The following is a 26,087-nucleotide window of genomic DNA, read 5'->3' on the forward strand; positions in this document are numbered from 1 at the left end:
TCCATTTTAAGTGGGCTTTTTGCTAATTAGTTAAAAGAATTCTCTGCCTTTGACAAAAATAAAGTATGTTGTCATTGACTTTTTTGACAATCGGTGAACCATTGTTTCTTGAACAGGAATCAATAACGGATTAGGTACTTTCTTTTATTTGTCCTACATTGAGCGTTCTATGCTGAAAACATATTTGTGAAAATGCCGGACACTGACATCTTCTTGCTAGCATTGTCGTTTGATGTGCGTAAAGCTAGCATTGTTGTCCTCTACAAAAAACGAGCATAATTTTCTATGCCAAAACTTGCTTCTCATTACAACCAAAAACAATTATAGTGATACTCCTGTACAAGGAAAAACTAGTAGCAGCATCATCTAAGCTAAGCATTAGCTTCTTCTTCTAAGTCAAAAACTAGCCTTAATGTTTTCTGCCCACAGACCTAACAACTCTGTCTTCTACAACAACATAAAAGAGAATCATGTGTCCAACCCGAAAAACTGGCTTCTTTTTTATTCCAAAAATAAGCAATTTATTGCAGGCCAAAAACGGACATTGTTGTATTCCTGTGCAACAAAACCTAGCAGCATCGTACTCTACACTAAAAACTAGCATATTCTTTGTGTGAAAGCTAGTTTTCCAGCAAAACATTTGTGTTGACATATTCATTTGTAACAAAATAGCACACCGTCTTCTGCGTCCAAAACTAGCCTTTGATTTATCACCAACACCAAGCTTCTTTTTCCAAGTCAAACACTAACATGATTGTCTTCCACACATCAAGCTATTACTGTTGTTTTATATGCCAAAAAAGTAGCTTCTTATGTCACAAACTAGTTTTTTTTTTCCAACACGCCAAACCTCTAGCATTGTCGTCTTCGCCATAGAAAGGTATAGTCTTCTATGCTGAATACCAGTGTAATTGTATCTACAAGTAAAACTAGTATCAGTCTTCTCCAAGGAAAACTAGCGCAGTGTTACTTAATAAATTAGATACATTGTTGTAAGTTCAACTTATGCGCCAGTGCGACCCATGCATGTTTTTTTGTATCTAGCATACCTGTCAACGCATGATTTAACCGTTTTTAATACGATTATTGACCATTTAGAATTTTGTGAGCCACATAATATTTGAGTACAGGAAAAGAAAAACACATTTTTGTTAGACCGATCTTATCTTGCCCATTTAAGCTCCAAACCGGATCGTCTCAGACACTAGTAGCAGACGACGATGTCAATTGGTGATATTGTTGTGGTGTAGCGCTCTCCTTTTGGACCCTGGTGCTGTGAAATGCTCTGCCCACTGAGATTCGTTCTGCAACCTCAGTGGAACTGTTTAAATCCAGGCTTAAAACACTTCTATTTTATAGCTTATGAATGACCTATATTTCACGTTAACCCTAATATCTGTGTATTATTTATTATTGCAACATCCGTTGCAGCCTGGTCATCCCGGAAAAAGGATGACCTCATGTGCGGTCCCTTCTCAAAGTTTCTTCATTTTCCTCATGTTGAGGTTTTTGAGTTTTTCCTTCCCCTCATGTAGGTTTTAGATCAGGGGATGGCGTAACATCAGTCTGTAGTTTGCAATAATCTGTGGTCTGTGTGGCCCTTTGAGAGTCCTTGTGATAAAAGGCTATAAAAAATAAACATGACTTGACATGACTTTTGTTGTGAGTAAACACGTGCCATGTTGTGTTTGTTTTTTGTTATCGCTTAATAAGGGGGCATCCATAATCAGGACAGCAATTGGCTGAAGTTGACAGGTAAAATCTGGTGATGCAATTTTGGTAGAGTGAATTTATGATTGGGAAAATATATGATATAAGCAGTGTACCTGTTTGCAGTGACCAAACACAACGATGCAAGCGTGCCGTCTTTGTTTACAACTGTCCGTATGATCCCGTTTTCCATGAGGACGCTGCCGTCAGCCTTACATGTCACACAAAAAAAGATCTATTTGAACCCACAGATGTTCATATGAAATAACTACAATAAATACAAAAATGGTCTTTCAGATTCTCTAGATTTGAGATCGTTTAGGTAAATGAAGAAAAAAGAGGACTATTTATAACAACTAACCAATACCTTATTCACAAAATGTCTATGTTCTGATTTAGAAACAAAACGCAGTAACTAAACATCGCCATTACACATCTGATAATTAAGTAATTATCAAAAATAAATACATAAAATAAATATACCTGAACAGTGACATGGACTGTATTTACAGGCTCTGTGTTTTGAAGAGCAGATACTCCAATGCTAGGAACTCTCGCCAGAGCTATCGCACAACAGAGTAAATATTTTAAAAAAAGTAACAATGAAAACAAGCGGTATCAGACATACCTAAAGTATGTTCACTGGGTCCATTTTGTATCTGGAGGACTTCCAAGCGTTCCCAGGGCAGAGAATTGAAGACACCCGTGGTGTCGCCCTCGGATACGAGCGCCCTGAGGCCTTCTTGCAGAAGAACAGCACCTTTTCTGTTTATGTCTGAAATGCATTTTTTAAGATCTTAGAAGGGAGAATTTTAATAACTTGCTTTGATAGAAAGCAAAACCAGTAATCTCTGAGATGATTCTTATGCTGTGAGTCTAGCGCCAAAAATAAGCAAAAATTGCATAAATCAGTGTCTGAAAGTCATGACAAAAAGGTACTGGACACCAGGGCAGACAACTCTGAAAAGTTGGCTGCCCAGCCAATAAAGTTGCCGGCCCCATTTTCCCCCAACTTGAAACACAATAAGACTAAGCGCAAAAAACACTATTGTTGCAAAGTATTAAGGATTGATAATCAGAAAATAGAACAGAACAACACTTTAAAATTAAGTTTATTATAAATCTACTTAACATTCATTGCATGTATATGAAATTGCAGTTTTCCTTCTGCCATCAGTATGTACCTGTATTTACTCGTCTTCTTTCATGCAATGTTTGCGTTGCGTCATCTGCTACAAGCAACGTGAACTCCTCTTTCCACGATGCTTTTAATGTACGTTTATGTTTTGTAGCGTCATAAATTTTGTTAGCTTCTTTTGAATCTTTCTTTTGGGGCTGACATTTTGGCTTGATTCCCGGTAAGGATATGTCAGTGTGCAGTTTCCTCAGCCGTGAGAAGATAAGCAGGACATTGTGGTTCAAACGTTAAGCATATCTATTCCTCAACAGCAAGCAAACAACAACATGGCTCCACTCAATACAACATGGCGATCAACAATTAGACAAACGAAAAATGGTGCATGCGTAATGAAGTCACACAATGGAAAACGTCTTACCACGATACAATGAGTAAGAGCGTTATTAAATTGACCAATCTTAACAATTCTTAACCACCTATCAATTTTTCTTGTGTTCTCTGTGCGTCTACTTTGGAAAATGATATGCAAATGTGAGACCTTATAACGCTCGGGAAAGTCCGGAAGCACTAAGTTATTCGATGCAGGCTTCTGATTGGCTGCCAAGTATGCAAATTTCCAAACAAACCGAAATTCCCAAAACGAACGAAGATTTTGAAATCGGAAAAAACATTTTAATGGTAAAAAAAATAAAAAAAATAAAAAATCTGGGGAGACGTTATTTCAGACACTGCATAAATGCATAAAACTCAATAAATAATTTAGTTCATTGTTTGGCATACCTTCATAGTACGTTAGAGCATCCTCCACAACCAGCTCAATGCAAGAGCCTGGGAGAACATCATGGAACTGGTTCAGCAGCAGAAGTCTTCCACAGCAGAAGATGCCAATCATAAATTGATCAATCACATTTTAATTAGCTTTTAAATCAGTATATATGAGTGAACCCTAACCTCCAGAGCTCCCGCAGCTTTGCCACAGGATATGAAAACGTTTTATCATGACACATTGCCAGGCTGCAGGCAATCTCCACGTCATGCAGTAGCATTTCGCATTGACGGTTGCCCTGCTTGATCTGGAAAGGTAACTTTTTTATGCCTTCTTTTGTTTCAAACGTAATTTAGTATTCCTACCTTCGCCTGTGTGGTGTACGTGCCATTGTGAAGCTCGAGGAAAAGTTCGCCGGACCAAATGCAAAGCAGATGGGAGTCAGCCCAAAGCTGAGAGAAGAGCTTGTCGGGAGTGGACATCTGAACCCTGTAATAAGAACAGGAAGCAATGTTACAAAAGAATGACGCACATTTTGGGGTCGGTTCAAATAATGTTGTAATGAAATAAAGTTTAAAATTATGAATACATTTGACTTATAGATTGGGTCTTCTTCTGACACTCAAAAAGGCTTTTCAGTCAAAATATTATATGGTCACCTGTTCAAAAGGTGAGAGGAAAAACTCAAAACGAGCAAGATGAGCCCACCACCAACAAAAAATGCTTGACTGAAAAAAATGTGCTCTTTTCAAGGACATAATGTATTATCTGAGTGACTCCTATTGGTAAAAAATGTCCTTCATTAAAAAAAAAGCATTATTTATTTGAATAATAAGGAAAAATACAGGGACTATCAAATGAACGTTTATTTTTTAAAAAATACTTGTGGGTCAAGACATTTATATTTATTTTCCCTAACACGAGGCTCACTTAGAGGGAGCTGACATAATATTCCGACATCTTGCTGCTAAGGGTACCCCATAACACCGAAAACCTTGTGAAATGCTGGTCAAAAAAATGAGAAGAAAAATGAAGCGGTTTGGTCACTTTGAGTCTCCGTAGTTTGTATTCTTCCTTGTGCTTTTGTGGGAATCGTTTTCAGTTTCACAACACAACAAAGACTCATCTGGTGGTCAAATATAACAGAGTACTTCTTTAAAAGATTATTATCCATTTTAAAATAATTTTTTCCCAGTAAAATTAGAAATTATCACGTACTGTGAGCACGTTTGTCCCATGCCAGATGGCTTTACCTAGAAAGGATTTGTTTTTACCATAATCACTTCTAAAACGGTGTCAACGATGAATGCTTAGCAGTTCAGAGGTCCTGGGTTCAATTCCAACGAATGGCCTTCTGTGGAGTTTGCATTTTCTCCCCATGCTTTTGTATGTTTTCTTCAGTCATTCAGTATTCTTCCCTTGTAAAAAACATGTATTGCAGGTCAATTGGCAAGTCAAAATTATCCCTAGGATTGCGTGTGTGAGTGAATGGTTGTCTGGTTCTGTGTGCCTTGTGATTGGCCGGCAACCAGTCCAAGGTGTCCCCTGCCTACGAGCCGAAGTCGGCTGGGATGGGCTCCATCACCCCAGCAACTCTCGTGAGGATAAGCAGCTGGGTATTTAAATGTTTTGAGGTCAAAAATACAGTAAAATCAGAAGAAAAATACTTAATTTTGTCAACAAATGAACAATATCCTGTTGCGTAAGAAACAAAAAGTGACTTGATTAATGGGTGGGGTTGTTTCACCCCACTGCTGATTCATGTCCAGGAAAAGGGACTAACTTTGGAAGTCCATCTGTGTCCTGGACACGTGTGAGTCGATCCAGCATCAACTGCGTGGGACCGCCGCCTCCGTCGCCAAATCCAAACAAAACGGCGCTATGGTTGGCCCGGCCTTTGTCCTTGTTTTGCTTAACGGTTTTAACAAGCTGCGGACAGAAAAAAGAAGAAAGAAAAGTTAAGTAAATATTTATTCCCAGGCTAAAATAAAGTTACACTCACGTCTTCAACTTTGCCCTTCATCTCGTAGCTATTTCCAGGTGGGAAGTGAGTCAAGACTTTGGAGCCATCGAGGGCTTCCCAGAAAAAGGTGCTGTGCTTTTATGAACAGAAAAATGAATATTAGTTTTTCCTCTAAACAGTAAGAGTCAAGCTTCAGCTTACAGGGAAAGTATTGACGAGATTCCAGCTGAGTTTCTGCGTTAAAAAATTCTGAATTCCACAACCCTGCATTATCTGAGGCAGTTGAGCTGAGTAGCCGAAAGTATCTGGAAGCCAGAACTGGAACAGGGAGAGAAAAGTCATGAGAACGGGACCAAAGCTCTAAAACGGAAGCTCAGTGTTTGAACCTCTTTGCAAGTTTTCCCAAATTCTTGCTCAAAAAAACGCTGACCCTCCAGGAACTGCCGCACCATGGATTCTCCTGAAGGGAGATTGCCATCCTGAAACACAACACACAATTACATCTTTCATAAAAGGCATCATGGGAAATAATCATAATTTAAAAAAAAAAAAAAAAAAAAAAAAAAAAAAAAAAAAAAAAAAAAAGGATTTCACCATCTCCACCCAGGTGCCCCCGACTGGGATAAACTGTCCTGTCTTGACGTAATGTTGAATCTCCGAGAACAGTCCTGGGTACCAGTTCTTGACCCACTCAAACTGCTGGGCCTGTTTGAGAGCAGGTGGAAAACTTGAACTAATTCAGTGCAGACAAACAGATCAGGAGAAATAATTGTTGCAGAGGATTACCTGAGAACAAGTAAACACAAAGTCCGGATTCTTTTCCATGAGACGGATGGTGGTCACCCAACTTCGACCACATTTGCGAATGGTTTCTTCGTAAGGCCAAAGCCACGCTGTAAATACAGTCAAATGGACTAAATAAAAGAATACAAACTTGGCTAATTTGTTTTATGACCTAAGAGTAACAACTCAAAATGTGCAATATGAGGAGAGTAACCCTATATATATTTACATTTTGTGTGTTTTAAATGCAATGAGAATAGTAGTCATTAAAAGAAATAGTAATTATATATGATTATAATTATTTAGGGCCGCGCAGTTGTTAGCACGTGTGTGGCACAGTTCTAAAGTCATGAGATCGAACCTTCCTGTGTGGAGTTTGCATGTTCTTCCCTGTGCTTGCTTGAGGTTATTTGGCCGCTCCGAAATGTCCCTAGGTGTGAATGAGGTTGATTTGTCTGTCCCTGGCTCTGATCCCTGCGACTAGCTGGCAACCAGTTCAGGGTGTCCCCTGGCCACTGCCCGAAGATAGTTGGGATGGGCTCCAGAACCCCTGCGCCCCTACTGAGGATAAGCGTGCTGATAATGGATGGATAGTTATTTATACTTACCGCGTAGTCTACGCTTTTCTAGATTTTGATTTTAACTTTATAGTATCTTTGTGGGTTTATAAAGTTCCTGACTGCCAATAATACGTCAGGTTTGTTGTTTAACACTATGTGCAAATCACTGTAATTCCGAATTTTTCAAGCTGTAAATGATAATTGTTAGATTTAACTGTTAAACTAATGGTATAAAAGGGGAATTACGTACACTGTGAATATAAATATGAACAAAATGTTTTGTTTTCATTACATCGCTAGCCATATGCAAATGCTAATGGAGGGCCCATGTCAAATGCTAACCGGAAATTAGCCTTTACGTTAGTAGTTTTCTATCTTTAAATAAAAAATAATCACACACAAAATCTGTGGGAAAACATGGGTTTGGGTAAGGTAAAACAACTCAATGGAACAAAGTAGTTTTCAATTTAAGAAAAAAAAGGTTTTTACAGATTTCAATCACAATCTTTCATCTTTCATTTGCGTCAATTTTAATAAGAATGCACGGCACTACAGTGCCCCAAGGAGGCTAAAATTCGCAACAACAGCTAATAGTTGGAAGCACATTGAATTCTTTCTTTCCTTATATATATACTGGACTGTCTCGGAAAATTAGAATATTGTGATAAAGTTCTTTATTTTCTGTAATGCAATTAAAAAAACAAAAATGTCATACATTCTGGATTCATTACACATCAACTGAACTATTTCAAGCCTTTTATTATTTTAATATTGCTGAATTTGGCTTACAGCTTAAGAAAACTCAAAAATCCTATCTCAAAATATTAGAATATCATGAAAAAGTATACAAGTAGGCTATTCAACTAATCACCTGAATCATCTAATTAACTCGAAACACCTTGCGAGGGTTTCCTGAGCCTTAAAAACACTCAGCTTGGTTCAGTAAACTAAATCACTGCTGATCTGACTGCTGTCCAGAGGACCATCATTGATACCCTCCATCAGGAGGGTAAGACACAAAAAGAAATTTCTCAAAGAGCAGGCTGTTCACAGAGTGCAGTTTCAAAGCATATCCACAAAAAGTCTGTTGGAAGGGAAAAATGTGGCCGGAAACGCTGCACAACCAAGAGAGATGACCGCAGCCTTAACAAAATTGTGAAGAAGAGCCGCTTCCAGAATTTGAGGGAGCTTCAAAGACAGTGGGCTGAAGCTGGAGTCCAGGTATCAAAAGCAACAGTTCACAGACGTGTCCGGGAAATGGGCTACAATAGCCGTATTCCCATGGTCAAGCCACTTCTGAACTCAAGACAACGGAAGAAGCGTCTGACTTGGGCTATGGAGAAGAAGCACTGGACAGTTGCAGAATGGTCCAAAGTCCTCTTTTCAGACGAAAGCAAGTTTTGCATTTCATTTGGAAGTCAAGGCGCCAGAGTCTGGAGAAAGGCTGGAGAAGAGCAAAATCCAAGTTGCTTGAAATCCAGTGTGAAGTTCCCACAGTCAGCAATGGTTTGGGGAGCCATGTCAGCTGCTGGTGTTGGTCCACTGTGTTTCATCAAGTCCAGAGTAAATGCAACTGTGTACCAAGAGATTTTAGAGCACTACATGCTTCCATCTGCTGAAAAGCTCTATGGAGATGAGGATTTCATTTTCCAGCATGATCTGGCACCTGTCCACAGTGCCAAAACCACCAGTAACTGGTGCACTGACCATGGCATCACTGTCCTTGATTGGCCTGCTAATTCCCCTGACCTGAACCCCATCGAGAATTTGTGGGGTATAGTTAAGAAGAAGATGAAAGACACCAGACCTACAAATGCAAATGAGCTGAAGGCCGCTATCGAAGCATCCTGGGCATCAATAACACCTCAGCAATGCCACAGGCTGATTGCCTCCATGCCACGCCGGATTGATGCAGTAATCCCTGCAAAAGGATTCCCAACCAAGTACTGAGTGCATCAATGGACATTTTCAAATGTTTGATTTAGTTTTGCTGTTATAAAATTATTTTTTTTACTTGGTCTGAGGAAGTATTCTAATATTTTGAGATAGGATTTTTGAGTTTTTTTCAGCTGTAAGCCAAAATCAGCAATATTCAAATAATAAAAGGCTTGAAATAGTTCAGTTGATGTGTAATGAATCCAGAATGTATGACATTTTTGTTTTTTTAATTGCATTACAGAAAATAAAGAACTTTATCACAATATTCTAATTTTCTGAGACAGTCCAGTATATATATATATATATATATATATATATATATATATATATAAAATTATTTTTCAATTTATTTCGCACTGTCCTTTTAAGTCACATTTATAGCTAAGATTACAGTATTACAAAATTGAATTTGACTTAAAACAATTTAGGTACGTCATTTTTTAAAGAGATAATTCACCCAGGCTTGAGCGTGATGGATTGTACAAAAAAATGTGACATATCGTCTGAGATTGCAGTAAAGGTGATACATATATGAAACCTGAGTCAATGTGGCAGTGGCCCATGGCATGTACGGTATGTTGGCTTTGGCCGTTGCGTTGGCTGAAGAACTTGTGAGCTAGATCGTGCGCTTTGCAGAAAGAACTGGGATCAGTCGGTTTGCTCACGTTAACCATTTCATTTACGGTGAATAGCGCTTGGAAGCTCCGCTGCTCATTTTCACCCAGTTCCTAAGAAAAACAGAGATTCTAATAATTTTTCAACTTATTTTGCCGAGCTATACTTTGCAAGACTTGAGTGTACCTTAACAACGTCAATCAGCATTTCAAAATCAGTCAGCAGTTCCCGGACATCTCTATTAAACACAACAAGCTCTGCCCTCTGCACAGAGAAAGTCCTGTTGGGATCTGGAGCTGCAATCATGGACCCTTGACCGGCTCCGAACAGGCCATTACAGGCCAGCTCCACATACACCGTCACCCTAAAAGAAGAGTAGAAAAATTAAACTTAAATGATTTACATTTATTTATTGGCAAATATATACAAGGAACCTGTGTGCCTCCTCCTCTGTGAGACAATCAGAAATGATGTAGCTTGTCTTTTCACCTTCTTTAGTCAGACCCTGTAAATGAGCAATGAAAGCTACTGCAGGGGTCACAAACCTTTCGTGAATCCGAGAGCTTTTTTGTTGTCGCATATTGTGTGTGAGAAATAAAAAAAATATTAAAAATGAATAAATAAATACATTTACAACTATTTTTGCAGAATTCATGTTGTATTTAAAGACAATGATCATGTCAATGATCTACAGAACAGGTTGGTGACCCCTGAGCCAAAGGCGTAGGTTTGGTTTTGGCATTAATGGGGAGTTGGCTTTTTTTAAAGTACCGGTAATCACATAATATTGGTGGGGACAAAACAATGATTGCTCCATATGGGTGGGAACTCGACCTATCTGTCCAAGGCAAAACTACTTGTACTGTGCAAACCTTACCTGAACTGGCTTCCCATCTCTCCAAATCATCGCCTCTCCATCACTTTCCCAAAGCAGGTGGACCTCTTTTCCTTTCCAGCTCAGGGGAGCTTTAAGGACTACCTTAAACCAACATGTCCACCACCTAAAACACATTTTGAAATAGTTCTTCTGTGTTTACCACACCAGAAACTATTTTCATAATATGATAGTAAGGTGAGAATGTACTGACGTTGGTCCAAAACTGTCACCAACTTTATAGGTGGTAAAGTTCTGCGTTTTTGCTTCTAAAAATGTTATGCGTTTGGAGGACATAAACGAGCTGAGAGATTCCAAAGGGTGAGAGTCTCCATACAGCCTGCACGAAAGCGAATGACAATTGTATGCATGCATCAGAAGGATAAAACGTGTATTATCTATCATTTGTTTTACCTTCCTCGCAGGTTGCAGTCTGTGAAGTAAACATCAGAAACAAACTTCTCGGCTCGCTCCAAAAGCGTGCGCCGGTTCTTTAGCACAGGTTGGTGTTGCATAGCAGAAAAATAGATTTGAACGTGTTAAAGTCTGAAAATTCAAATCCTAAACACGAATACAGTCAGATAGCTTCAACGTGATCCGGAAGTAGAATTGAGAGCGTTGTTGTAATATACACTTAATATCGCTAGATGACAGTATTTCACAGTTTTCTAGTAATTATGCTACCAAAGAAAGGGGATCTCCAATTTTTCTTCAACCACAGTACCGTCAGTCTTTTCGGCCATGCAGGTACAGTTATGTTGTAGGTCCTACTGGACAGACTGAAACCACAGGCTGAAAACATCCTCGCCGAAAATAGTCTGGTTTCAGGGAGTGAAGGAGCACCACAGTGAGACGTTTAAACAACACCAGAGAAACCTGTATAGGTTTTTTGTTGGTTTCATAAACGCGTTTGGCAGTGTAGGGTTTTGTAGAGGTTTATTGTTCTATATTCCTTATCATTTATTCATTATCCCTTATCGGTCAAATCATAATACACTATGAAGCCGAGAGGCTGAGACACTTGCTCCCAGCCAAAAGGCTGGGTCAAGGTCCTAGCCACAGGGCCGAGTCGCGTTCAGTGCGAATGTAACAGAGTTGAAATTTGATTGTTTTGAATGTTTTTTTGAATTCTCACAAAATCTGTGTTTTTTTTGTATTACTGTTAATATTCCGGTACCTCATTCAGTTGTTAAGTCATGGGCGTCTGCGACTGTTATTTTTCGTTTGGTACTTTATGGGCTTCAGCGCTTGCCGTAGCTTAAGACAATTTGTAAGCGTTGAAGATAATTGCAGTCGTGAACAGAGGCCCCTGACTTTTTGTATTGTTTTGTTTACTGAATGCAGGCAATAAACCCAGAGATTGTGAAACCTTGTGTCGTGCATGAAAGAGGGTCGCTACACGAATGTACCATTCCCGGAGGAACTGCAATACCGGACCGATGGGAGGAGTGGACAGAACAAGCTCTTATTCCATCTCCCAATAGCAAAAATCAATGTCATTGCCTAATTTTGAGCAACTTTGGATAGCCAACTGCATCGTTGGCGGTGGTACTGGACTACCGTGATTCTTACTATTGCTGCTTTTATTTTGTTACTTCTGGATAATACACAAATCCAGAACCAGGTATTGCACGACACTTCATGGGCCAAAATGTGAAAGCACGAGTTCAGACCATTGAACAGCTCTATGCCAATGCCAACAGTGTTGTACTTATTAATGGTCCCATTGAAGCGTGGTTTCAAACTAGAGTCGTGTGAGATAAGGCTGCATTCTCTCTTCAAATGTATTCAAGATCTTCCCGGGGAGGATCAATCATGAAGGTATAAGTGAGCATCCCGGGGTTACAATATCACTAACCTCCGTTTTGTTGATGATATGGCTGGTTTGGAAATTGAGAACAGGAACACAGAGATGTGGTCATTTACCTGTACAAAGTATCAACCCAGTATGGGATAAAAATAAGCACAGGGGAAAAAAGGACCAACAACCCCCAAGGTATCACCATTAACATCCCCATCAACCACCATCAGCCTAAACCTTTCACCAAATTTAAATATCTAGGAGCTGTTATATCAGAAGAAGGGTCATATCCAAAAAATCAAGGACAGGATAGCTCAAACCACAGCCGAACTTGCTGGACTTAAATCCATCTGGAGGGACAAGAACATAGCTGTGAAATCAAAGATCAGACTCATCCAAGCGCTGGTTATTTCCATTTCCTCTACGCGTGTGAGACATAGACACTCACAGAAAACTAGAATAGAAAATCCAGACCTTGGGGATGCGAGGCTACAGGAAACTTCTAGGCATCAGCTAATTTGCCCATGCGACAAACGAAACAACATCAGAGGGCATATTGGACCCTTCCACGATATTTTGTCAACCGTGCTTAGACAAACAATTCAGTGACATGGTCGTATCACAAGATCATCAGGATTCACCAAGGTTATTCTCTAGGGGACTCTCACGGCAAAGAGAGTGCAAGTCCAAACGGGCAGGACTTTGCCACCACCCAAAAACAACCCAGGAACCGTCAACAGTGGAGAAAGCAGTTCAGAGCTGCATCTTTCTTGGTGCCCCGATGACCCAGTCGGTTGAAGGATCAGAGAACTGAGAACCGTGATCTCTAGCCACACTAAAGTCTTGGGGTTTAGGGCTTATTTCAAACACTAAGTAATAATAATAAAAAGGCTCTCCACTACTCTTGTTTAATTCATTCCACTTCTTTCTTTCAAGGAACATTTGTCAAGAACCGGAACAGGAGGCGGCCGCAGATGCGTAACGTTTCTCACACAAGCTTTATTTTACGGGAATGGTGCAGTCATGTACATTTACACAAACGCCAGTGATTCAGCGATCGCTGGGCGGAAGAAGAAAGACAGAATACTGGCGTGAAACAACAGGAAGCCAGATGCCAACGAGATCGATACCAGTTACACGAGCCAATACCGGAAAAATGGTGTCGATACCGGACAGAACTGGACTGGGAGGATTGATAACAAATATAGGAGACTGGGGACAAAGATCAGACAGATCAAAATAGACAGGAACGTTACCAGACACTGGAGACCGGAAACCGATATTCAAACAGGACGAAATAGACGGGATCGATACCGGACAGGATAAACAAATAGGATACTGGACAGAGTCAAAACACACAACTTGCGGTTGCAGAGGTTCGTTGACGGACTGACAAAGGGTGAGAGCACTGAGCTTAAACAGGGGAGAAGCCAAACAGTCAACGAGCTGAAGCTGGCGCAAAACGGACAGGGCCAATTGGGCACCATGGGCAACCGTGACAACATTGTGCATTACTGTAATGTGTTTTATTTAAAAACTTAATTCAGAAGAGAAAATAATTAGAATTTAAATAATATATTTTTTTAAAACGAGAATTCTCATATAGACGTCCATTTTTTAAAATAATTGTAGGTTGAGAAATTTGGATTCATTTTACATAATATCAAGTTCACCTAGAGGGGGCTGAAATAACTGTCGGCCAACTTGCTACTATGGGTACCCCAAAGACGAAAAAAACCTTGTCGGCAAAAAAAATGTGAAGTAAAATTATGCTGTTTGGTTACTTTGAGTATCCACAGTTTTGATTCTTCCTCGTGTTTTGGAGCACTACACATTACAGCGACTTCTAGTTGTCAAATATTACACAGTTTCCTTTTAATGATTAAAACATATACCGGTACAAAAAATTAAAACCAAAATGATGGTATCATTCTGTTTACCTACAAATTAATAACCACCTTAATATACATATCTTGAAAAAGAGGAATACAGTAATGAATTAGTAAAACACTGAATTTATGCGTGTTTATTCCTTTTTCTTTAGATAAATAAATACTAGACAATTTATCAGTCATTTACAATTATTTTATTAATACTTTACGAAAACAATACAACATGAAAAATTGATTTGAATTTATTGTAACATCCGACTTGGTGAGTGTCTTCATGTCTCCAATATAGTTTATGATAATGACACATCAGCAGACAAGAGCATCGTACAGGGGGTCTTCGGCACAGCCCTAAAAAATATCGGCTGCTCTCTGCCCAGCCTGAATAAAATTGCTTGTATGTTTTTTTTTAACATATTTTATTTCTTTAAAGTCTTTTATAACATGTTTGTCCTGGAGTGCAACAGCTAATCTTGTGTGATCAATGTACACTATATTGTAAACAATGACAAAAAAGACAACTGCCATTCTACTGATATGGATGCAATGCATTATAATAAGGTTAGAGCACGTAATCAGGGCTACAAATACAGACAATAGAGATTTGGGCTGATGATGGTTGCTTCAAAGATGTACACAGTGCAGCCGATTCCACTTTACGTACACCGATCTTTTACAAAATTGGATGTTTTTGTGAATTCCTTGTGCATTCTTGACTCACAACACGCGCTTATTAGACTTTCAATTCTCTTCAGTTCAGCTACAATCAAAATATGTTTTCTTGTGATTGTTATCTATTCATGGACAATCTGTCTACGTTTTGTATTTGTCCTCAACAGTGACGAGTCCCCAGTGACTTGAGTGGCGGTGGACGCCCCAGACTGGTCGACAGCCAATCACAGGCCATATTTATGGATTTTGTCCTTTCTGAAATCCACTTTGTTTCAAAATTCCGCCGAGACTTTTGAGGTATTGGGACGCTAAGATTGAACTTTAGAACGGTTATTTGTATGTTGTGAAAGTACTTTTTTGTGGCTGACTGACCATCCTAAGGAACTTGCCTAAGTTATTGTCACAATCATGTCAGTTGCCCGCTCATTGCCCTCACCTGCGCTCACTCCTTCAGCCACAGCTGCCACTCGTTTCCTAATTATCCCTCCTCCTGTCTATACACTTCCTTTCCAGTCACTCTTGGTCAGTCCGTCAACGAATCTCAGCACATGCAAGGCAAGCACTTTCAAATCCGGCTCCCGTTTTGATTCCCACCTGTTCCTGCATCCTGCAACCTGCCTGCCCACCTCATTTTCCTGCCTGATTTCTTCCCCTGATTTCTGCTATCGATCCCCTACCCCTGGCTTCCCAATCGTCTCCATCTCCCTGACTTGCTTTCGATCCACGACCACGCTCGTTCTCCTGTCCCGGCTGTCCGACCTGCTCCGATCCCCGATCACGCTCTGCTCTCCGGCCCCGGCTGTTTGCCTCGCCACCTGTCACCGGCAGCGAGGGCTTCCTGTTTCACCTGCCCACCAAGCACCAGATCACTGTTTACTCCTCTCTCCCGGATCCACCTGAATCCTTAAAGTGTTGTGTGAACGTTACGCATTTGGGTCCCCTGTTTGTTCTGTGTGCGACAGGTCTAATCAATAGTTTAATTTGTGTTACTCAAACTAATTGATTTTTCAGAAGTATTCCATAGCAATGACCTACAGTCAGGAGAGGCAGGTGAGCTCTTTCGCATTTAACTTAGCAATTTCAAGATTTTATTTTCAAAATCCCCAAATTTTCACGTTATGAATACCAATAATAGAATTAGTATGTAATTTATTATATTGCTGAGTGTCTGGAGACGCAGAGTGAGTCACTCAATTCTCTTGCCTCATGGCAGAGGGCGATAGCAGGACCAAAGATTCGGTTTTGGTGCATACCTCACCCCCAAACAATAACATGTGTGCTAGTATTAGCAAGCTAAAATCAAGTCAAGCGATTTAGTAATTTGTTCATTATCACATGGACTTTTTTTTCGTAATGGAGGATATTCCATCTATTGCATCAATACAAACGTAGCAGTGCAAAAACTTCTTGCGTGTGCTGGCGGTTTTGTTTTATTCCACGATAAAAAAACTAAAGTAAGAAAAGGATCGTTTTAACAGTAAAAATGCCAATGCAAAACCACCCAAAAAAGATAAAAAAGGAAGAATTTATTTGAGCATGTCCAAGATTTTCACATAATTGCACATGCGACCAAAGGATCCGCAAAGATGATTTCAGCCAGAACAAAATTTAGAATTTACGGACACCACATTTAACATTGGTAAGAGAAATTAGCATCATCAAATAAGCCATATAATATGAAACAGTCTCTGATAAAAAAAATCCCTGATGTTTAGGAACAGAAACAAATCTATTGTGGTATTTTGGAACTATATTTGTATACAACAAAAGTTTACAAGCCCGACCACAACGTAGGCTGGTGGCAGCAACGATGACATTATCAAGAGCCAATACTTTGATCAAGCCGCGTGAGCAATTGCACAGGGAAAAAAGCAGGCCAGACATTTATCCCACATTTATAATGTAGGATAATAAACATTTGTGAAGCTTTGAAATTGCAACTTTAAATGCGGTGCAATGAAAGCTTATGAAGACAATTACGATACAGCGCCCCTGTAGTCGCATATTCGATGCCGCAGAGTGCTGGGAAGGCTGCAGGGGCTAGGGGTCACCTCCAAACTTTCTCGGCAGTGTTCAGAGCAAGTTTTTTGCAGAGTTCCTGTGAAGCCGAGAGCCCTTTTATTATGATATCATGGTGCAGCTCTAAATACAGGCTTGGTGCAAATGCGGGTGAGCCCATCCTTCTCATGCCACCCTACCATCAAGGATGCCGGTCCACTCGTGTCCGCTGATTGTTTGTACTGCGGTCCACGCAGTTTCAACGGAGCACGAATGACTGGAACGGATGACGCAATCCCAATTTGACTTGGGACTTTGAGCGGTGTTGCGTGACCTTGAACTGATCACTGACTTTGCTCTGGTTGTAGGCTTGAAGGACTGACCAAAAACCATCGATGAGGAGTGAATTAAAAAAAATTGTCTTTATTGACATTGATTACAACATAGTGTTCATCAGGCTATCAAACATATTGCATGCGGGCCAGGTCCAGCCTTTTTATGATTTATTCCAGCAAACCCTAAATTTATAGTGAAAGTCCAACATAGAAGGAATTCTCTTGGACATTTCAATCAATATGTATTTGTTTTGTCTATAGCAGGGGTGTCAAACTCATTTTAACTCGGGGGCCACAAGATAGAACAAACATTCTGTCGAGGGCCGGACTAGTATATTAGAGAGAAAGAAGAGAGAGAGAATATTAGAGAGAAAGAAGATGGAGAGAAAGAGAGATAAAAAGAGAGAGAGGGAGAAAGAGAGAGAAAAGATAAAAAGTTGTGAGAGAGGGGGAAAAGAGAGGCAGAGGAAGAAAGAAATCCAAAGAGAAATAGAAATACAGAAGGAGAGAAAAGAGAACAGAGAGAAAAGGAAAAAGGAAGTTAGAGCAAAAGACACAGAGAGTGAAAGAGACAGAGATAGAAAGGGTGAAAAGGGGTGGAAAAGAAAGAGAGAGAGAGAGAGAGAGAAAGAGAGAGAGAGAGAGAGAGAAATAAATATAAGTACAGTGTCTTTGTGAGAGGCACCTGGCTTTGGCAACATCAAATGGACATATTTCAACCTGATGCTTGATTTTCTCTTCTCTGGTAATCCTGAAAGGGGGATACCACATGTGCGGTCCCTTCTCAAGGTTTCTTCATTTTCCTCATGTTGAGGTTTTTGAGTTTTTCATTGCCCTCATGTTGGTTCCAACTCAGGGGATGGTGTAATAATAGTCTGAAATAATAGTCTATGCAATAACCTGTGCAGCCCTCTGAGACTCTTTGTGATTAAGGGCTATACAAATAAAAACACTTGACTTAACTTGACTTGTTTTTTTTAAATAAATTCAAACCAAATGCTCTCATCATCCGCTATAGTTTGTACAGCGTGGTGAGTTGGTTCAGATGTGAAATTGCATTCATGCAACAGTTAAAATAAACCGCTTATCAAATTTATTGTCAAACGTTTTTTTCTCCATTGTCTGAGAACAAATGACCTATGTTTAGAAAAGATCCCTTGTCAACTGGGATTATAATGTTCAGCATAGATTACTAATGAAGGCTGAATGATAAAGCATAATATTGAAAAACTAAGCAAAACATTTTGACTTGACATCATTTTACTGATCTGATCCGCCTCAGAATAGAATGCCTGGATCTGGCCCCAGAGCCAAACAGAGTTTGACCTCCCTGGTGTACTATACATCGTTTTCAAGATTGTCATGAACCGGAACAGGAGAAGAACCCAAATGCGTGACGTTTCTTTCACAAGCTTTTATTTTATGGGAAATGGGGCAGTCATCCATGTTAACCTAAACGCCAGTGATTCGGCGATCGTTTGGCGGAAGACGTAAGGCAGCAGTCTGGCGTGGAATGACAGGAAGCCAGCAGCCGACGAGATCGAAACCAACTGCACAAGCAGATATCGGACAGATGGGGCCGATCACGGACAGGACGGGACAGACAGAGTTGATATCAAAACTGGATATCGAAATTAAACAGGACAAACTAGACGGGAACGAAACTGAAGATCGATATTAAAAGGACAAAATAGACAGGAACAATACCGGACAGGAAACCAGACAGAAAATGGACAAAAACCCACTACTTGCGGGTGCAGAGGTTTGTTGACGGACTGACAAAGGGTGAGTGAGAGCACTGCGCTTAAATAGAAGGGAAGCGAATCTGTCAACCATCCGCAGCTGGTGCCTCATGGGCGGGGCCAGTTTGGCGCCATGGCAACCGTGACAAAGATTAGACTCTAGGATAAACATATCATAAAAACTTGAAAAATACAATTAAAAAAAATAAGTAAATAAATAGGCGAAATTTACAAAGTAGTGCTTGTAGACCGCGCTCAGTTTTATAAGTGTATCAGAAAATAGTGCAATGAAAAACAAAAGATACGAACTGCAACATTTTTCAAAAATTAAGAATAAAGAAATAAAATACAAAAGTCAATTCCATTGAAGTTGGGAAAAAGTTTAAAATGTCAGTAAAATTAGAATAGAATGACTTGCAAACCTTTTCTAACCCATATTTAAATGAATACACCACAAAGACAAGATTATCCATGTTCAAACTCATAAACTTTATTTCCATAAGCAAATAATGATAAACTTAGAATTTTATAATTGCAACAAGTGCCAAAGTAGTTGGGAAAGGGGCTTCTTCACCATTGTGTTACATCACCTTTCCTTTTAATAAGACTCAATAAACGTTTAGGAAGTGAGGAGACTAGTTGTTGAATCGTTGATAGTGGAATCCTTTCCCATTCTTGCTTTATGTACAGCTTCAGCTGTTCAACAGTCCGGGGTCTCCTTTGTCTTATTCTGCGCTTTATAATGCGCCACACATTTTCAATGGGAGACAGGTCAGGACTGCAGGCAGGCCAGTCAAGCACCCGCACCCTCTTACTACGAAGCCACGCTGTCGTGAGACGTGCAGTGTGTGGCTTGGCATTATCCTGCTGGAAGAAGCAAGGGCGCCCATGGTAAAGATTCTGTTTGGATGGCAACATACTTTGTTCCAAAACCTGAATGTACTTTTCTGCATTAATGGTGCCTTCACAGATGTGCAGGTTACCCATTCCTTGGCCACTCATGCACCCCCATACCATCACAGATGCTGGCTTTTGCACTTTGCGTGCATAACAGTCTGGGTGGTTCTGTTCTTCTTTGGACCGGAGGACACGACGTCCACAATTTCCAAACACAATTTGGAAAACTGACTCATCAGACCACAGAACACTTTTCCACTTTGTATCAGTCCATTTTAGATGGGCTCGGGCCCAGAGAACCCTGCGGCGTTTCTGGATGTTGTTGATGAATGGCTTACGCTTTGCAACATAAAGTTTTAACCCACACTTACGGATATAGCGTCGAACTGTATTGACTGACAGTGGTTTTCCAAAGTGTTCCTGAGCCCATGTGGTGATGTCCTTTACACATTGATGTCGGTTCTTAATGCAGTACCGCTTGAGGGCTCGGAGGTCACGGGCATTCAATAATGGTTTACGGCCATGCCGTTTACGCACAGTGATTTCTCCAGATTCCCTGAACCTTTTCACAATATTATGGACTGTAGATGATGATATCCCTAAATTCCTTGCAATTGTACTTTGAGGAATGTTGTTTTTAAACTGTTCAACAATTTGCTCACGCAGTTGTTCACAAAGAGGTGAACCTCGCCCCATCCTTGCATGTGAATGACTTAGCTTGTTCGGGTCTCCCTTTTTTATACCCAGTAACAACTCTCACCTGTTGCTAATTCATCTGTTCACCTGCAAATAGTTGGTTGATTTCCATTCATCCACTTTCTGAGTAGTTATTGACACCTGTCCCAACTATTTTGGCACGTGTTGCTGTCATCAAATTACAGAGTTGATGATTTTCTCCCAAAACAATAAAGTTTATGAGTGAAGACAATAAATATGTTGTCTTTGCTGTGCATTCATTTAAATATGGGTTGAAAAGAATTTGCAATTTACTTGGATCAATTTTTATTTGCAATTAACACACTTTCCCAACTTCATTGGAATTGAGTTTTGTATGAATATAACCTATTATATACATAGGCAAGATAATTTTTTCACGGTTTTGTTTGCTTTGTTTAGGGCAGCGATGCCTGTGGTGAAAAAATTGTCTCTGAGATGGTTGTTAAATGTTTGATGTTCTTTGTTGCCATGAGTACCAGCGTTTTAGTGTAAGGTATGAATAAAGTCTATTCTTTTTACACACCTCATGTAATTAAGTGAAGAAATTAAATGTTAGAAAATCAAGTATCATCTTTTCATCTTGAACCCTCTAATGATTCAACTCCCAAGACAAAATTTGCCATATTTTTCAGAATACTTCATAGGGGATTCATTAATTATATGTTATTGATTGATATAATAATAGTAATATAAAACAATGATTATAAAACAATAACATACTAACGTGGTAATACAATATGTCACAGAAGTAAGTACACCCCCACGCATTTCTGCAAAGATTTCATCACACAGCAATGTTTAATTGACACTGAAGAAACATTGGTTTTACACATTGGAAGGTAGTCTGTGTAAAGCATAATATAGCAGTGTAAATATATTTTTCCCCTTCTCAAACTATAGACATTAGTAACTAAACCCCTGGTAATAAAATTGAGTACACCCTTGAGTAAAAGTTCCTTATTGTGTGTGGGCACCATGATTTTGTAGTACCACCTTACTCCTCCTGGGCATGGATTTCACCAGAGCCTCACTAATGGCCACTGGAATGCTCTTCCACTTCTCCATGACACTTTGATATAATGTATTATTATGACTGAGTTGAGGGATATTCAAGATCTGCTCGAGGGCCACGTGGTGGAGGGGAACTCTCTGGGCGCCGGAATTGTAGAGACAAAGAGAAACAGGGGAAAACAGAGAAACAGAGAAATAGTAAACCATGAAAAAGAAAAAGAGAAAGATAGAGGAAGAAAAAGAAAGAAGACATATCGATAAAGGATAAGAAAAAAAGAGAGCAAAAGAGAGACAAAGAGTAGGAAAAAAGAGAAGAGAAAAAAGAATGCGAGAAGAGAAAACAAAGAAACCAACAGAGAAAGAAAGACACGGATATAGAAAGGGAAGGAGGGAATGGAAAAGGGACAGAAAGAGGCAAAGAAAGGGAGAAGAGAGAAAGAGGGGGGGGGGTTTAAGGGTTATTGTTCTATCTTCGTTATTCATTATCCATTATCCGTAATCGGTCAGTTCATAATACGCTACAAAGCCTAGGAGCTGGGACACTTACTCTCAGCCAAAAGGCCAAGCTAAGGTCCTAGCCCTAAAGCCTTGCTGCAATCATTGTGAATGCAGGGAGAAAGAGAAAGAGAAAAAAGAGAAAAAGTTGTTTGCAATAATCTGTGGTATGTGCAGTCCTTTGAGACTCCTTGTCATCAAGGGCTATACAAATAAACATGACTGACTTGTGCCTGGCCAGTCCATCCCCTTTACCCTTAGCCCCTTTAGAAAAGCCTTGGTCGTCTTAGAGGTGTATTTAGGGTCTTTGTCAGGCTTGAACATTGCCTTGCGACCCAGTGTCTGGAGGGATCGGATCAGTCTCTGCTCCAGTATTCCATAGTACAATCTTAAGTTTGTGTTTCTTTTATTGAAATGTAACTCCCCAATTCCAGTTGCACTCATGCAGCCCCAAACCATGACATTCCAAACACCATGCTTGACACAAACATGTTTCCACTTTTTACCTGGTTGCCGCCACACCTGCCTCACACCATCTGAGACAAATAAATTATCAAGAGTTTTGACCTCAAACATTATGGTGTTACCGTGTACTACCGTTATCTCAGATCATTATTTAGTTACATTTGAGGTGCTAGCTGGTTAGCGCGTGGGCGGCACAGTTCTAAGCTCTTGGGAACCTCCTGTGTGGGTTCAACTTACTGTGCGGAGTTTGTATGTTCTCCCCGTGCTTGCGTGGGTTTCCTCCGGGCACTCCGGTTTCCTCACACATTCCAAAGACATGCATTTCAGGTGGATTGGCCGGTCCAGATTGTCCCTAGGTGTGAATGAGCGAGCGTTTTGTCTGTCCCTGTGTGCCTTATGATTGGGCGGCAACCAGTTCAGGGTGTCCCCTGCCCACTGTCCGATGATTGCTGGGATAGGCTCCAGCAGCCCCGCGACCCTACTGAGGATAAGCGATGCAGCTAATGAGATGAGATAATTAAACCAGGGAAAAAATGTAGTAATAACATGATGATGGGATGTTTATTTAAAATATACTATCAAACTGGCAAGTGCGTTATCCTCTCAGCTTGAAATAAAAGGTGTATAAAAGGTATAAAACATATTCAGGCGAGAAACTTGAACTTTTACACCCGGAAAATGTAAATCGTGAGTAAATAATGAAGAGCACCTGAAGAAACAGGTAGTGAGCTGCAAACTTTGGAGTCCTTGTTGGAAGTGTCACGTTACCTTTACATTTAAACTCAAACTGTCCTGATAACTGTGTCTATAGAAAGAACGTCAGGCAATATAGAAACTAGAATGCGTGTTTGTGACGTACAGCACGCTAACTCATGTTGTCTTTCAAGTCAAGTGCAAAAAAAGCGTTTTCAAGGAACATTAGTTACATAAAAATACAGTGTCTTGCGAAACTATTTGGCCCCCTTGAACTTTTTGACCTTTTGCCACATTTCATACTTCTAACATAAAGGTATAAAACTGTAATTTCTTGTGAAAAATCAAAACAATAAGTGGGACAAAATCACGAAGTGGAACACTTTATTGGATATTTTCAACTTTTTTAACAAATAAAAAACAAAAAAGTGGGTGTGCAAAATTATTAATACTTTGTACCGTCACCTTTTGCTGCAAGTCGCTTGTGGTATGTCTCTATCAGTTTTGCACATCAAGAAACTGATATTTTTGCCCATTCCTCTTTGCAAAACAGTTGCGCTCAGTGAGGTTGGATGGAAAGCGTTTGTGAACAGCAGTTTTTAGTTCTTTCCACAGATTCTCAATTGGATTGAGGTCTGGACCTTTACTTGGCCATTCTAATACCTTGATATGTTTTTGGTGAACCATTCTAATTTAGAAGGGTTTGTATGTTCTCCCCGTGCTTGCGGGGGTTTCCTCCGGGCACTCCGGTTTCCTCCCACATTCCAAAAAAAACATGCATTTCAGGTGAATTGGCCGGTCCAAATTGTCCCTAGGTGTGAATGAGCGAATGAGTTGTCAGTCCCCGTGTGCCCTGCGATTGGCTGGCAACCAGTTCAGGGTGTCCCCTGCCCACTGCCCGAAGATGGCTGGGATGGGCTCCAGCCCCCCCCGCGACCCTACTGAGGATAAGCGGTACGGCTAATGAGATGAGATTCTAATTTAGCTTTTGCTTCTTGTTTTGGATCAGTGTCGTGTTGGAAGACAAAAAATCTCCGTCCCAGTCTCAGGTCTTTTGCGGACTCCATCAGGTTTACTTCCAGAATGGTCCTGTATTTGGCTCCATCCACTTTCCCATCAATTTTAACCGTCTTCCCTGTCCCTGCTGAAGAAAAGCAGGCCCAAACCATGATGCTGCCACCACCATGTTTGACTGTGGGGCTGGTGTGTTGAGGGTGATGAGCTGTGCTGCTTTTACGCCAAACATAACGACTTGCATTGTTGCCACAAAGTTCGATTTTGGTCTCATCTGACCAAAAAACCTTCTTCCACATGTTTGATGTGTCTCCCAGGTGGCTTGTGGCAAACTTTAAACAACACTTCCTTGGCTTCCTTCTTGCCACTCTTTCATTAAGGCCAGATTTGTGCAGTATACGACTGATTTTTGTCCTATGGACAGATTCTCCCACCTCAGCTGTAGACCTCTGCAGTTCATCCAGAGTGATCATGGGCCTCTTGCCTGCATCTCTGATCAGTTTTCTCTTTGTGTGAGCTGAAAGTTTAGGGGGACGGCCCGATCTTGGTAGATTTGCAGTGGTCTGATATTCCTTTCATTTCAATATTATTGCTTGAACAGTGCTCCTTGGGATGTTTGACGCTTGGGAAATATTTTTGTATATCCAAATCCAGCTTTAAACTTTTCCACTACCATATCTCTGACCTGCCTGGTGTGTTCCTCGTTCTTCATGATACTCTCTGCTCTTTAAACAGACCTCTGAGACTATCACAGTGCAGGTGCATTTATACAGAAACTTGATTACACACAGATGGATTCCGTTTATCATAGTTAGTCATTAGAATTTTTAAATCATTTAGAGATCTTCACTGAACTTTTGGACAGAGTTTGCTGCACTGAAAGTCAAGGGGCTGAATCATTTTGCACACCCACTTTTTCGTGTTTTATTTGTTAAAAAAGTTTAAAATATCCAATAAAGTCTGTTCCACTTGATGATTGTGTCTCACTTATTGTTGATGCTTCACAAGCAATTACAGTTTTATATCTTTATGTTTGAAGTCTGAAATGTGGCAAAAGGTCACAAAGCTCAAGGGGGCCAAATAGTTTCGCAGGCCACTGGAATTGAACTCAGCTTTCCCAAAACTGTGGTCAGTCACAGTTACTTCGGGAATTAACAAGTGTGGGCAATTGCTTTTTCACGTCGGGCCAGAAAGGCCTAGGTTTTTTTTATGCCTAAATAAATGTAATCTTAATTTCAAAACTGTATTTTGTATTTCTCCGGGGTTGTCTCTGTGCGATACTAAAATTGGCTTGATGATCTGAAACCTAAATATGCTAAATATGCAAAAAAGACCGGATTTAGGAAAAAGGCAAATACGTTTTCACGGCACTGAAAGTATTATTTAAAATTTTACTTTAGCAGACTACACGATCAGATTTAAACTGAACTCCAAACTCAGCGGAAATGTTATCAAGAATTCTGAAAAATGGCAATCCTTCCTATGTACTTAATTTAAGAACGGTTTCCCTTTTTCCAAATGTTTGCATTTCCAAACGTTGAGGCTAATTTGGATAATATATGGGGGATTACTTCACGTGTTTAACTTTGAAGGAAAGCATAGCACGAGTCACGCAGTAATGCAAAGCCTTTAAGTATACACTCCAGGTTAGGAATTCTTGAAAACAGAGGAAAATGAGAAGCGTCATTTTATTCATGGAATTTTGTCTCATTTCAGAAGTCGCTAAAAGTGAACTGTAAATGCCGACAAATGGAGCTGGGCTCGTGGTGAAGACGGATTGGATTGAATTTGTTTGAAAAAGCTGGTTGCTGTTCTGAACAATTATGTATTGCAGGTTAAAGGACAACCTTTTTATCAATTTTTGGCTCAGCATGGATAATTCTTTATTTTGGAACAAATGCTTGGTTTCTAATCTGGGTCAGGGTCGACTAATCACCCTCCCGAAAATCAATGAGTCGGACATGACTTAGACAGGGCCATTACCCAAAAATCAGTTTTCACTCATGCCTGC

At 40.1% G+C, this 26,087-nt stretch overlaps 1 protein-coding gene across 1 annotated transcript in view; it reads right to left on the reverse strand.

Annotated features, from left to right (window-relative positions):
• man2c1 (mannosidase, alpha, class 2C, member 1) overlaps positions 1-10,934 on the reverse strand; it is a 22,346-nt gene extending 11,412 nt beyond the window's left edge. Inside the window, exons 1-18 of the mRNA XM_088340174.1 lie at positions 10,762-10,934; positions 10,562-10,687; positions 10,351-10,474; positions 9,908-9,978; positions 9,660-9,837; positions 9,397-9,586; positions 6,364-6,470; positions 6,172-6,282; positions 5,964-6,056; positions 5,779-5,895; positions 5,617-5,712; positions 5,398-5,543; positions 3,980-4,103; positions 3,800-3,921; positions 3,629-3,714; positions 2,339-2,485; positions 2,194-2,273; positions 1,827-1,921 (exon numbers count right to left, since the gene is read on the reverse strand). Of these exons, the coding sequence (XP_088196300.1) occupies positions 1,827-1,921; positions 2,194-2,273; positions 2,339-2,485; positions 3,629-3,714; positions 3,800-3,921; positions 3,980-4,103; positions 5,398-5,543; positions 5,617-5,712; positions 5,779-5,895; positions 5,964-6,056; positions 6,172-6,282; positions 6,364-6,470; positions 9,397-9,586; positions 9,660-9,837; positions 9,908-9,978; positions 10,351-10,474; positions 10,562-10,687; positions 10,762-10,862 (2,114 nt within the window). The 5' untranslated portion in view covers positions 10,863-10,934. The remainder of the gene's footprint in view (positions 1-1,826; positions 1,922-2,193; positions 2,274-2,338; positions 2,486-3,628; positions 3,715-3,799; positions 3,922-3,979; positions 4,104-5,397; positions 5,544-5,616; positions 5,713-5,778; positions 5,896-5,963; positions 6,057-6,171; positions 6,283-6,363; positions 6,471-9,396; positions 9,587-9,659; positions 9,838-9,907; positions 9,979-10,350; positions 10,475-10,561; positions 10,688-10,761) is intronic.
• Between the last annotated feature and the right edge of the window lie 15,153 nt (positions 10,935-26,087).

This window comes from Urocampus carinirostris, chromosome 7 (assembly GCF_059441175.1).
Source record: "Urocampus carinirostris isolate Australia breed hairy pipefish chromosome 7, RoL_Ucar_1.0, whole genome shotgun sequence".
In the NCBI taxonomy this organism is placed as follows: Eukaryota; Metazoa; Chordata; class Actinopteri; order Syngnathiformes; family Syngnathidae; genus Urocampus; species Urocampus carinirostris.